We start from the raw sequence: 14637 nt of genomic DNA, 5'->3' as shown, positions 1-14637 counted from the left end.
ACATGGAAAGGATTTGCTGGGATAATTAATAACTAGGATACAAAGAAAGGGAGGAGGAGGAGGTCTAAGAAAGAAGGCAATGACAGTTAAGGATCTGAAAATAATGAATTTGTTTTTAAATGTTTTTAACGGTTTGTGATGTATTTTTGTATTTTTCTTTTTTTTGGGTCACTTTTTATATTTTGAATCTTTACTCATATGGTGGGAAGGGGTTTGTTTTTTTCTTTTTCTACTTTGTCAACTATTTTTACTTTGTACCTTCTTCTGTTTCTATTTTATTTTTTATTTTTTGTAACATTTTGAAAATTTCAATAAATATCTTTAAAAAAAACAACATAGGAATTTATTAGAACAAGAGGGAGGAGAGTATAAATTAAAAGAATTTAAGGAACCACAGAAAGAAGGGGAAGGAAGTCAAGTTTTGAAATGTTAAAATGTAAAATTATTGAAATGTATAAATCTGAAAATCATAAAAAAGATTCATAGTTTAGGTTAAAATGCATTCAAAAGTAAGCATTTTAGAATAAAATGTGTTCAAAACACATATTTTAAGATAAAATATACAAAAATAATGCAATTCTTTGTGTGATTATTTAAAAGAGGTTTATAGTCTGAAGAAGAAACAGGACAGAATGTATATCTGAAATTTGGGGCACATACAGAATGTCCCCTTTTATTGGTGGGGTGAGGATTCAGTCATATCCTGGCAAGCGCAGGCCATGCAATTATAGTCAATTTCCAGCTCTTGCACAGACCTGTTTCCTAAAAAGGAAACAGGTCTGTGCAAGTCAAAAGACCGGGCTTTTTGCATTAAGCAAAGTGACCAGCAAATACGCTGGGAAGTGAAGGATAATACTTACTTTGACAAAATAATGTGACCTCCCGACCAGCAAATCAGGCTGAATGCTCAGTAAACTGGAAGTTACCTCCCCAAGTAACCTAGAAATCGGCTGATCTGTCCACCTCTCATGTCTGCCGTCTCTCTAATGTAGGGTCCTGTTTAAGGTATTATGGCTAAGAGCCCTTCACCCCTCCTGCCCCATAGGGACATGGGAAGCGCAGGCAGGACTGGCCCAAGACATTTTGACACTTGAAATGAACTACAAAATGGTGTTCCCCTCTCCACTAGGGAAGAAGGGGAAAGTGAAGCTTGACATCAGGAACAAAGGAGGAATAATGGTCTACACCAGAATCTGCTGCCCCTGTGGATTCTGCCACCTGAGGTAGTTGCTTCACTTTATCTCAGTTTTGGGCTGGCCCTGAACACAGGAAGCTGCCTTGTACAGAGTCAGAGCATTGGTCCATCCATGCCAGTGTTGTCTACATGGACTGGCAGTGGCTCTTCAAGTTTTTCAGGCAGAGGAGCTTCCTAGCCCTGTGACCCTCCTGCATGCAAAGCAGCTGCCTTGCTTCCCCGCTGTCAGGGAACTGACATTGGAGCTAGAGGTGGAGGGAAGGCTCTCAAATGATGCTGGAGAAGGGCCCAGCAGGGAGAGAGGCAGCTCCGCAGATGGGGAAGCAAATCAGCGCAACACCAGGGATATAGAGGAGCTGATGGGGGAATCGGCGAGAGGGCTCCAGGACTCTTCACCGGACACCAGCGGGGAGAGCACGGGTCCTCCGCTACCCACGCCCACCCTGCACAGAAGACTTCCGCGCAGAGAGAGTAGGAGGAGACTGGGTGTCAAACAACTTTTATGTTGGAAAAGATTTAAGAAATGCCCACTGACGGATTCTGCTAGCGACTGAGGCAGCCACGAAGTGAAGGGCTGCCCAGACTGAAAGGTTTAGCAAGGCAACAAAGCCTGGAGAGGCGGCAACTTACGCGCGAGCAACCCATACGCATTACACCCGCCAACCTACATCCCACCCTGATTCCGCCCTCCCACAAATCCAGCACTTTGTGGCATTCCAAAACTGGGAGAGTGCAGAACGTTTTTGCCCTGCAAGCTCCTGCTCCTCACCCAAGTTGCCAGTGCAGAGGCAATTGTGCGTCCGAGGCTGCGGTTTGGTCTGGTGGCTGTCCAGGATCTGCTGCACCAGCTGCTCCACAGAGAAGCCCGAACTGCTGTTCCCATTGCTGCATGTCCACTTGATGCCGTGAACTGTGGAAAGAGAGAGAGAGAGAGAAAGGTAAGAGGTGAGGTGGAAGCAGCAGCAGCAGCAGCTGACGACGTCCTGGCAGATCCTTTGCTCTGGAGGATCTTTGGTTGGGAATAGACTGTGCGGAACCACATGCTTCGTCACCTCATTTCCCATTAGGGTAATTAGAGTTGGGAGTGAGAGGATGCCCCCTTTCCCCTTTCATGTTTCTCCAGGGGGCTTTGCCCTGCTTCCCACTCCTCCTTTGCTGGAACAACTCCTAAAATAAATCCCAGGACAGGAGTGTACACCCTTTGCCAAAGATTCAACTCCCTTCAGCTTCTTTGCATTCTCCCCACCCATCTGTGTACCAACCTACAGAAATATGTGCAGGGATAATTCTTTTTTTCTTTTTCTTCTGTGCCCCCCCCCTGCAAAAGCGCTCTTGGCATGATTATGCACATGGTTTCCTGCAGGTGACCTTTGCTGCGTTTCAGCCATGCACACAAGTGCAGAGAGGCAACCTCCGCCCAAACAGAGTCTTGGTGCAATCAGGTCAGTAATGCAAATGTGTGTGTGTGTGATGCATTGAAGGCTGTGGTGATGTGTGCATGCATGGCCCTTTGCGCACCACCTGAAAATAAAAAAAGAGAACTACAGAGGATTCCTGGTCCTTCAGTTCAACTTTGGAACCAAAACAAGGAGAATTTCAGATGCCTCCCTTGTTTTAGTTGCAGCCCTGCTTAGATAAACAGGCAAGAGGCAGAGACTTGAAGCTGAGGAGGAAAACTATCTGTCTTCACCTGGTGCATATTAGGTGTTAGGCCAGAAAGGAAGGAAGTCCTGGAAAGAGAAGGTGTGTTTTGAGAGAAAAGGAGATGATACTGAAGTGGCAGGAGAGAAGGAGCTGTAGATGGGCAGAGAGCAGAACAACAGATGAAAACAAAAGGAAGCAAATTTTTAAAGACTCTTCAGCATTAGGCTCCAGTCATGACATCATACGCACTAGCCAGTAGGCACCACACCCATCCTTCAAACACATCTGTGAAATATGTCTTTGCTTCCAGCTTGTGGGGTTAGTCTGTCAGCCTAGGGCTTGCCAATCAGAAGGTCGGTGGTTCGAATCCCCACGACGGGGTGAGCTCCCGTTGCTTGGTCCCTGCTCCTGCCAACCTAGCAGTTTGAAAGCACGTCAAAGTGCAAGTAGATAAATAGGTACCACTCCGGCAGGAAGGTAAACGGTGTTTCCATGTGCTGCTCTGGTTCGCCAGAAGCGGCTTAGTCATGCTGGCCACATGACCCGGAAGCTGTATGCTGGCTCTCTTGGCCAGTAAAGCAAGATGAGCGCCGCAACCCCAGAGTCGTCCGTGACTGGACCTAACGGTCAGGGGTCCCTTTACCTTTAAGCTTTGCATAGCCTGTGTGCAAATAGTTCAGAGCCAATATTTAATCAATGGCTGGCCTGAGGGACCACTGCTTCCGACACAACTTTGCAGGGGCTCTGGAATCCTTGGGCTTGCGACAGCTTCTGGTCTGAGTGCAAAGGTGTGACATCACAGATTCCAGAGCTATGTTTCCCTTGCAGTGCACGTACGGTTCTGCATCCTGCTGCTGATGGAATCATAAAGTTGGAAGGGACCCTTTTTTGCTGCTCAAGAAAGTACGGCAGTGTTTCGTGAGGTGATGGGGGGAAACCCTTGCAAGGCCTCTTCAATTTGGCTCTGAGTCTGTACAGAATAGGGAGAGGTTTCTCCACTGGTCCATCCCCAGCTCTCTGAAGAAGAACAATGCCGGCCTTCAACTTTGCTGTTCTTTGGGCCACAAATCCTGTCCCCACGCCCCACCTTTCCCTCATTGGGTCACCAAGCAAGGCTGCTGCTCCTTCTCCTCCAAATGAGCTTTTTTCTGCTGCTGCTCCCCCTTCTGTTGTGAAGGTTATACGATGAAAACCCACTGAAGGGTGACAGATTGCAGGGAGAGAATTTCAGGATGCTTAATGTAAATTACCGACTGTCTTGGCACATCCAATATGCAGATTGTCTCGCTTTCCTTGCGCAGCGCAACCCCCCACCACCCCCGGCTTTTTAAAGAAAACCTCCTCTGAGCCAGTGAGTTGTTAGCACTGAATATAAAATACTATCAAGATGGCTTTTAACATGTCACGCTAGGCTTCCTGACACATAATGAATCAGTGGGAAGGGGGGGGGGAGAGAGAGCATTATGAAGGGAAGGTTAATAAAACAGCCCATTGCCACCTCCCTCCCGGAAAGGCTGGAAGATCAAAACTGCTTGGAAAGCACACCAGATCTCATTGGAGTTTGGGTAGAGAGATGAATAAATAGCGAAACAGAAGCATCCCCCTGGATCGTTTGGTGTCACTTGAGGTTCAGGCGGCCTCAGTGGCTCAGAGTGCCTTCCATCACCTTCGGCTGGTGGCCCAGCTACGCCCCTATCTGGACAGGGATAGCCTAACTACCGTTGTCTGTGCTCTGGTAATCTCAAGGTTAGATTACTGCAATGCATCATACGTAGGGCTGCCTTTGAGGACGGTTCGGAAACTTCAGCTAGTGCAGAATTCAGCAGCCAGGTTGCTCACCAGAGTAAGACAGTTTGAGCACGTTATACTGATCCTGGTCTGACTGCACTGTCTATCAATTAGTTTCTGGGCCCAATTCAGAGTGCTGGGTTTGCAAAAAACAAAACAAACCCAGACAGAATTTTGCTATCCCAAAGATGGAAAAGTGACGAAATACCAGTGAAAAAACATTGGCAAGAAAAGTTGATGGAATACGCTGAAATGGCGAAGCTAACTGACTTAAAGATAAGGGCAATAACAACTTTAAAAAAGATTGGGAACCTTTTATGATGTATATACAGAAACAATGCACTGAAATGAACTCACTGGGAGGATTCGAGTAATACACTTACAACGGACAAATACAAACAGAAAGTATAATTATGAGGTAAAAATGAGAAGAATAGATAAATGATACAACCTTAATTTTAATATATAAGGAATACAAAATTATAAGCAGAAGAAACAGATATGCTATAAATCAGGAAGGGAAGTTGGGGGAAGTCGTTAGCTGAAATTGAAAAATGTAATTTGAATGTTTGATTATGCTACAATTTCTTCAATAAAATGAAAAATGTTTTTTAAAAAACCAGTGCTGGGTTTGACCTAGAAAGCGTTAAGTGGCTCAGGAATGCCTCTTCCCATATGAACCTACCCGGACCCTGAGATCATCCTCTGAGGCCCTTCTTTTTGTGCTTCTTCCTTGAGAGATCTGGAGGGTGACAACACAAGAACAGGCCTTTTCTGCAGTGGCTCCCCATCTGTGGAATGCTCTCCCCAGGGAAGTCCGCCTGGCACCTTCATTATACACCTTTAGGCACCAGGCAAAAAAGTTCCTTTTTAACCAGGGCTTTGGTTGATTTGATTGAGATCCTATGCCCTTTTAAAATGTGTTTTTTTGGAGGTGGGTGAGTTATTGGGTTGTTGTTTCTATTTTGATTATTTATTTTGTGGTCTTATATTTTGATTTTGTTCTATGAACCACCCTGAGACCTCCGGGTATAGGGTAGTATTATATTATTATTATTATTATTATTATTATTATTATTATTATTATTATTATTATACAATGCAGCTGCACCACACACATACTCTCTCATGTACACACATATAGACCAGAGACAAAGGCATCTGTCTGAAGGCATCCCTGTTTAGGGAAGTTTTAAATGTTTTATTGTGTTTTTAATATTCTATTGGGAGCCGCACAGATGGGCAGGGTATCATCATCATCATCATCATCATCATCATCATCTTTCACACAGATCCATTTCACCTATGCACAGCCATGCATACAACTCTCCCTCCGTCTCTCACAAACGACACACCCACAAAATATAAAACCACAAAATATATAATCAAAATAAAAACAACAACCCAATATCCCCCCCAACAATCCCAACCACATTTTAAAAGGGCATATGATATCAGCTGGGGAGAAACACATTTCTGTGCTACATACATATATGACTGCAGTAACATCTACAACAGCCCTGTAAAGCAGGGCAGCATTTTTTTTATCATCTCTGGGGCCGATGCTCAGAGAATATTGTTCTCATTGTTCCTTGCTCTGGGATTGAAAATAGTCAATACAGACCTGGTTACAACTGTTTGGAAATAATATAATATATTAAAATAAAATAAAATAAAATAATGGCTTACTTAAAACTCCCTGACCTTCAGACTAGGACTTTGTGGCTTACCCCATGACCCTTATGTAGCCATTCCTGTCTTTATGACTTCCATGGAAATATAAAACCACACATGTGAGAAGCAGGGCCACAGCTCAGCTGTAGACTACGAGTTTTGCATGAAAAGGTCCCAGGTTCACCCCCTGGCATACCCTCTCAGGGAGGGCTGGGGAGAAACCCCTGTTCGAAATCCTAGGCCATGGGTAGGCAAACTAAGGCCTGGGGGCTGGATCTGGCCCAAACGCCTTCCAAACCTGGCCCATGGACGGTCCGGGAATCAGCATGTTTTTGCATGAGTACAGTGGTACCTCGGGTTAAGTACATAATTCGTTCCGGAGGTCCGTTCTTAACCTGAAACTGTTCTTAACCTGAAGCACCACTTTAGCTAATGGGGCCTCCTCCTGCTGCTGCGCCGCCGGAGCACGATTTCTGTTCTCATCCTGAAGCAAAGTTCTTAACCTGAAGCACTATTTCTGGTTTAGCGGAGTCTGTAACCTGAAGCATCTGTAACCTGAAGCGTCTGTAACCTGAAGTGTCTGTAACCTGAGGTACCACTGTAGAATGTGTCCTTTTATTTAAAATGCATCTCTGGGTTATTTGAATTAAAATGCATCTCTGGGTTATTTGTGGGACATAGGAATTAGTTCATTTTTCTTCTTCAAAATATTCAAATATTCAAAACCCCCACAAGGTCTGAGGGACAGTGGACCGGCCCCCTGCTGAAAAAGTTTGCTGACCCCTGTCCTAGGCAGCCACTGCTGGTCAGAAGTTGGATGAGCTGCTGGGCTCAGTATAAAGCAGCTTCCCCCATTTCTCCTGTGTTCTTACATTTCCAAGAAAAAAAGTACTACCCTGTCTCCAAAGCCCCTCACTGTGGACACACAACAGCCGGGGTCTCCTTGGTGACTGCCCATTTGAAAAAGTAGCATGTGCCTTTTCATTCCAGACTCCCCACAAGTTTTAACTGACAGAAATAAAGGGATCGCTTCTGGTTTTTCTCAAATGGATTAAACTTTAATTAGATTTCTCTTTTCATACCTCCCAACACCTACACAATAACAACTTTCAAATCCTGGCATGAGGTGTCTCCCACCCTTTTGTGGGTTGTGAAAACCCACCTAGATGTGCATTGCTGAGCGAGCAGACTTGAAACAATATCCCTGTTTGGGGTTCCTTTTGCAAGCCTTTCTTCTCCAACAACCGCTGCTCATTCCAAGATCTCCTTAGAAACCCGGCGGAGTCTGTCATTTGCTCCTTAATTGCAGCTGCGGGTCAAGCAAGGCAGAGCATTTTCTTTTAACTACAAAAAGGCAATTAGAACTGTAGCTGCCTCTTTGTGAAGGTCTGGGACCTGCGGCTATAACGCCATCACGTTCGTCTCCCAAACCAAGTGCCTAAAGAGATTGGCCTTTCTGAGCCATGTGGTGCCGAGCTGAAAGCATTCGGCTTCACCAGGGTTAATCGCGGAGCTCTGAGCAAGTAACTGGTGGGGACCAGGGACAGGAAGAAAGTCATCCTATCCATTTATCGCAGCAGACTGACCCAATTTGACCTGCTTGGAATGAAATGATCCCTTGGATTACACACTTCTCAAGTGCGGGGTATAGTTCTGGTCTCCAAAAGGGGCAGACAGTACCGTATTTTTTGCTCTATAAGACTCACTTTTTCCCTTCTAAAAAGTAAGGCGAAATGTGTGTGCGTCTTATGGAGTGAATGCAGGCTGTGCACCTATCCCAGAAGCCAGAACAGCAAGAGGGATTGCTGCTTTCACTGCGCTGCGATCCCTCTTGCTGTTCTGGCTTCTGAGATTCAGGATATTTTTTTCCTTGTTTTCCTCCTCCAAAAACTAGGTGCGTCTTGTGGTCTGGTGCGTCTTATAGAGCGAAAAATAACTATCGATCTATCTACAAAAGCTTTGCATTAGGGGAGAAAGCACCGAAAACAATGGGAATAGGCTGCACTTTGCAGGAAGAAGGCTTCCATAACATGCAGATATTTTGAGTGTCAGAGAGGCAGGGAGGGAGGGAGAGAGAGAGAGAAACGAGCCTCTGGTGGAATGCCAGGTCCATATCCGGAAGGGGCTGCAGTTATTAAACAGTAAATTCCAAATAAAGGGCCTGATAGTGCAGAAAAGACACTACAAATGTTATGGGATAGTAGAAGAACCAGAAGCTTGCCATTTTCTTACATTTACAGGCCTCTCCCCATTTATGCACATTCGACCCACACACGACTGCCTATACGCGTTGAGAAATAATGAAGTAAATTGACTTAAACTGCAAAAAGGCGTGAAAAAGGCAAAAAAAGGCCAGGAAAAGAGCAGGAAAACCGCAAAAACATGGCAAAAAGGGAGGGAAAATGGTCACAGCCAAGCAATGCAGGGTATTAGTCTACCTCTGAATCATAGCCAGGCGCTTATGGGGGACTGGTCTACCTGCCTTGTTTCCACATTGTCCTCCAGCAATGAGGAAGACAGTCATATTGCCACCATTCATGCCAGTTTGGTAAGCGCGGCTGGTTTTTAAAAGGATTTCCAGAGGTTTAGAGGGCATTGACAGGTTTTTTTAGATGGTGTTCCCTACTCTGCACGCTTTTACTTAAAGACCCGGCACCCGGAAACAAAACCCCACACAAGTGGGGGAGATGCCTGTGTTTAAAAGTTCTACTTTCAGGACCAAGGAGAGTGAAAAACTCAAGCAGCCCTTACTCCTTATTAAAGTTTCTCAGCTGATTTGCACTGCAGGCCCAACCCAGCCTTTCCTGGTCGTAATTTTCCAAGCATATTAAAAGTGTTGGAAACAATTTGTCCTCGCTTCGGAGACACGGGGCTTTGAGGATTACTCTAGAGGGCTGTTTCCCAGATGGGCAACTAGAGTCCCTTTGGCACAACCTTTGCTAACCCGGTTCCCTCCAGGCTTTTCGGACTACAACTCCCATAAGCCCCAACTGTACTCTGGGGATCATGGGAGTTGTAGTCTAAAACAGCTTGAGCACACCAGGCTGGGAAGAGCTGCTCTGGAGAAATAGGCTTGGTCAGGAAGGTGTGTGTGTGCGCGCCTTTGAGACAGTGTGTGTATATTGTGTGTAGTGGTGTTGGGTGAGCTGCTGAAACAGAGGTGTTTCTTGTGGTTTGGCTGGGGATGTCTGTTCTGTTGTTTACTTCTGAGTCATCTAAACAATTCTATTCTGGAGAATGTGACATTGAGCTCACCGGGGTTTACTCCTAAGTAGGTGGGCCTAGGACTACAATCTCAAAGTCAGAGGTTCTCAGTGATGGGCCACAGGGGAGCAGCGGGCAGTGGTGATGTCCACATCACAGCCGGTCCTCCTTACTCTCTGGCACATCGGAGGCCTTGCTCAGTTGCTCCTGGGCTGGCAAACAGGGGATTTTGTGTGTGTGTGTGTGTGTGTGCAGAAACTCCCCTCCTAGTTTGGTGCTCTCTCCTGAATCTCTATACCAGGTACACAAACTGGCGAAGTGCTGAGCGGCTGCCACACGGCTCATTTACGACTCCTGCGGCAGGAGCCATTAATTCCTCTCTCCTCCTCCTCCTCTGGTGCCCATTGCAAGGCCCCTTTATGGCTTCCCACAAACCCACAAGCTCGACATCAGCAAAAGCAAAGCACTGGCTTGGCTGTGGCACACCTGGGACACCTCTCCCTGCTTCCAGGCCGGAAAGGCAGGCTCAGCCTGCAAAGCATCTCCGGAACGAGAGAGGCCACCCCTGCCTGCCTGCCTGCCTAAAGGCCGGTTTGCCTGTTATTTATAGGCTGTCCCATCACAAAATGGTTCTTTGAGTTGGCTCTCGAATTAAGAGAGAAAATTATAAAGCAAACGTCTCAGCAAGGAGCACTTTCCCTCTGTTTCAAAGTGGGCAGAAAGGTGGGATATAAATGGAGGGGGGGGGAAATAAACAAACGGTTTTTGAAAAATAAAGTGTTCTTAGCTGCTGGTTGCTTTTGATTCCCAGCATCAGCATCACACCTAAGAACAAGAAGTGTCCTGAAGCAGCAGCAGCACCTGGATCAGGATCCGACCACAGGGGGCCCATCTCTGCCTCCTCTTCCTCCAGCTTCTTGTTCTCACAGTGGCCAACCAGATGTCTCAACGGGAAGAAGGAGAGAGAGGAATTGGCACCATTACAGGTGCCACATAATACCCGTTCCGCATTTGTAAGAACTCGATTGTTGAGTGTGGCAGCACCTGAACTTTGGAACCCCCTGCCACCAGCTCCCTCGGCCAGTAAAGCGAGATGAGTGCCGCAACCCCAGAGTCGGCCACGACTGGACCTAATGGTCAGGGGTCCCTTTACCTTTACCCAGATACTTAGAAAGTTGAGCTCATTTTAATACTGTCAGAGCTGCCCTAGGTCCCAGCTCACAAAGGACCAACGCCAGTTCGTTGTTATATACAAAAGTCTTTATTGAAGTTCATTTTCGTTCTCACAGCCGCGGCGTGCAGCTCTACGTCTGAAACTCTAGACCGCTGAAGCTCCGTCTGAGTCTCCTCCCCCCATACACCAGTTTAAGACTCTAGCCTTGCTCCACCTCTTCCTCTGCTCTTTCCTCCTCTGGGTCCGCCTGTCAGCTGGGGTCTCGCCCTTCCTAGACTCTTCTGACGCTGAGTCCCCTGAGTCTTCCCCCTGCCTCCGGCGGGCTTTAGGACCTGGTTCCCGATCCGGGCTTTCTGCTGTCCCGCACGCCTGTACATTTGAACTTGGCGCGCGCGACCAGCTGGCAACCTTCCTCCTGACCGTTACACTGCTCCTGTCACTGCTTCCCCCTTCGGGGAGGCTAGCTGTACTTGACCTCCCCTCCGTTCCCCCACTCCCCAGTGGAGGTGTGGTCAGTCTCGACTCCTCTTCTCTCCCCGCTGGAGGAGACGCTGGCTCTGACACCTGGGACTCCTCCCCCCCACTATGCTCTGGTGGGGAAGCTGGCCCTGATCTCCAGCTGCTGTTTTGGGAGTCCCCGCTGGCCCCCCTTGCCCTGACCATAGGCGCCTCCTTCTGGGAATCTCCTGATTCGCTGGAGGAGCTCATGGAATCTCTCGGGTCACCGCTATACCCCCCTACGCTGCCCTCCGATTCTTCCCCTTCACTCTCCATTTCCTCTCTCCCCTATGCCTCTGTTCCTGAGGCCCTGACAAATACATTTTAGTATTTTAAATTTTTGCATGTTTTAAAGTATGGTTGTGATTTTTTCTTCTTGATTTTCTTGTTTTGTCTTTTTGTAAATTGCTTTGAGGTTGTTGTCGGTTTCTTTTTCCAATCAAGCGGGTGTATAAATTATATGAAATAAACAACAACATCAACAAATAAATATCATGCAACCTTTTACTCACCTTTTCTCTAAACTACAGTTCACAAACACTGGCACATCCCTGGATTTTGCAACACCTCAGGGCATGTTGCTAAATGTGTGACCTGACCGGGAAGATCTGCCTGTGGCGGCTTGATCTCTGACAGCTCTTTGCTAGGCATCCCTATCCCTGCTATTTATACAAATACCCGAGTGCTGCCAATACAGAAGACCCAGAGGGAGGGAGGGAGATAAAGAAAGAGGCATTTGTAATATGAATGAGCATTGTGGCCCATGCCAGGGTTCTATGGCGATTAGAAAGAAATTGAAGCCGGAACAGTTTTCAAGCCTTGAATGCCCTGTGCAGATAATAAATCCTGATTTGGTAGGCTCGGGGCACTTGCAGACAGTCATTATTTTCAGAGTAGGATTCAATTGCCTATTAGCAAATTCAGGCGGCGGTCAAGTGGGAGACTTTGAGCAACAGATCCACTCCCTGGTCCGCTCAACATGAATGCGATAAGGAAAGGGACAGGAAAATGGGGGATAATCCTTGCAACATCGTCTCACTTCCCCACAAACAAATCAAGAGAGAATGAACGCTCGCTGGGTGAAGCAGTGCAGTGTGAAAACAACCCCTACTCCTCCAGCCCCAATTTTATAGGGGGAAAAAAGAGAATCGTTCTTACTGCCAGCCACATGGTGGAGCTCCTTGACCAGGCAATGATGAGGCTCTGCTTGCTTTGATACATAAATGAAAGCTTTTGCTGTTAGTGGTCAACCCCCACCCTTTAAATATTCTATAATCACCAAGATTACAGACTTAAGAATTCCGTTGGCTGTTTCAGGTCTGTGCTTTGAATAATTAGGAGAAAACAAGAACACAGTGATTACGGATGACTGACACGGAGCAGCATTTGCTGGAGGTGCGAGCTCGGCTTTTGATGCGCGGAAGTGCAGCGTGGAAGGCGGAGAGAGATTCAGTTGTCAAACACAACACTGTGCGAAAGAGCAGACAACGTCGTGTGTGACAAGAGAGTTCCCTGAACATTCAACGTCACTGAGGGCTCAGATGAAGACGATCCCTTTGCGGGGAGGGCGGGGAAGCCCTTTGGCCCAATGGGTGGTATTGAGAACATAAGAAGAGATTGCAGGATCTGGCCAAAGGGGGCCCATCCAGTCCAGCGTCCTGTTCTCACAGTGGCCAACCAAATGCCTCTTCTGGGAAGCTGGCCCTGAACACAAGAGCACTCTTCTCTCCTGTGGTTCCCAGGAACTGGTATTCAGAACCATTACTGCCTCTGATAGTTGTGGGTGCAGAACGTAAGGGTCTGGGGTCTGCAAGGATCTGGGCCTGTCATAGACTGGAGCACGTTCAGCTCTTATATTCTTATATTCTCTTTTGGTGTGTAAAAAGAAAGTTGCCACAAAGGTGGGAGAGTAGGTGAAAGAACAGAGCACGGCACGTCAAAGGTTTTGACTTCAGCAAGAATGATTTTCCTGCATTTCCCCTGTAAAGCTAGTTCCCTGTGGTTTCTTATTAACCAGTTGTGACAACTTTGTCATCCATATAAAAAGCTGTTAGCTCCATATGTAAGCAGAATGCCCTATTGATCGCTTCAGAAGAGATTCTGGCTGATAGGTGGTGGTGGTGGGCATCCTAAAATGCAATAACCTTAAGAAACAAGAGTCTTGGACAGATCTATACCCAAATCACAATGTGAAGGCTTGATGTCCTTCCACACAGTGGAAGCAGAGCATGGTCACCATGACTAGTAGCCGCTGACAGCCTTGTTCTCCTTCATGAATTTTTCCAATCCTCTTTTAACACCATCCAAGTTGGTGGTCATCACTGCCTCCTGTGGGAGCTGGTTCCATCATTTAACTCTGGGGCATGAAGAACTTTCTTTTATCTGTCCCGAGTCTTCCAACATTCAGCTGCCTGGAGAACTTCCACACACTCACATCACACACTTCATGCAGGACCTCCAAGATCCAATCTCATGCAGACCCACTCCAGGCCTGTCCAATTCTCGGTCTCATGTTCTGACAGCTGCTGGCCAGGTGCCTCTTCCAAGCTTACAAGCAGGGCATGGAGGTGATGGTGTTTGTGCACTGGGTACCCAGAGATGTACATTGCTTTTGAACATGGAGGTTCCACTTAGCTAGCACAGTATCAGTGGTTGGGAGCCTTCTCATCCATGAATTCATCTAGACTAGGGTGGTCCTTGATGGTTTGTATTGTTTTAAACATCATCATCATCATCATCACCACCATCATTTTATTTGTATGCTGCCTTTCCACAGTTAAAAACGGCTTACAACATGGCGGCTTACAACATGACAAGATTTACATAATTACAAAAGTCATGAACAACAAATAAACCACATCCAGAATATACACAACCAAATGGAAAACAATTTCCACATAAATCAAAATCTAAAACAAAAATACAGCATTAATATCACAGTTTAAAATTACAGAGGTAAAAAAATAGCAGCAATTTATAAACAAAAAACAAAAACAAAGATGGAGCCCTCTCTGCCCAGCAGCAGCAGCAGCAGCAGCAGCAGCAGCAGCAGCAGCAGCAGCAGAAGTCCTTTATGGAGCCCGTCAGGCCCTGCCCTAGGCCAGGTGGTGAGTGGCAGGACTAGGGCCCTCAGGCGCTCGCAGGGGAGTCCTCCTGGGTAGCAACTTCATCTTCTTGTGAGTCTCCTTGAGGCTTTGGTAGAAGGCAACTAATACGTGTAATGAAGCATCATCATTATCAAAAGCTCCCAGAAGAATGATGAGTTTTAAAACTCAGTAGTAGTAGTAGGTTTTTTAAAATATATATATAACCATCTGGTCTAGATAGAAAAGATTAATAAAAAATCACTCTACCATGTGCTGGAAATGCCAAAATGAGAGGTGATCCCCGCCATCTGCTGGAAATGTGATGTTTCAAAACAGTATTGGAATCCCACCATGTTGGATAATTATCCACTGGC

At 46.5% G+C, this 14637-nt stretch overlaps 1 protein-coding gene across 3 annotated transcripts in view; it reads right to left on the bottom strand.

The window, feature by feature from the left end:
• Positions 1-14637, bottom strand: part of CAMTA1 (calmodulin binding transcription activator 1) — a 724612-nt gene that overhangs the window by 46258 nt on the left and 663717 nt on the right. For all 3 annotated transcript variants that reach the window (XM_082229744.1, XM_082229743.1, XM_082229745.1), the window contains exon 7: positions 1965-2105. In XM_082229744.1, coding sequence (XP_082085870.1) covers positions 1965-2105 — 141 coding nt within the window. The remainder of the gene's footprint in view (positions 1-1964; positions 2106-14637) is intronic.

This window comes from Podarcis vaucheri (genome assembly GCF_965113315.1).
Source record: "Podarcis vaucheri genome assembly, chromosome: 7".
NCBI classification, from domain to species: Eukaryota; Metazoa; Chordata; class Lepidosauria; order Squamata; family Lacertidae; genus Podarcis; species Podarcis vaucheri.
The sequence above is the reverse complement of the archived record's forward strand: the minus strand, read 5'-3'. Positions and strand labels throughout refer to the sequence as shown.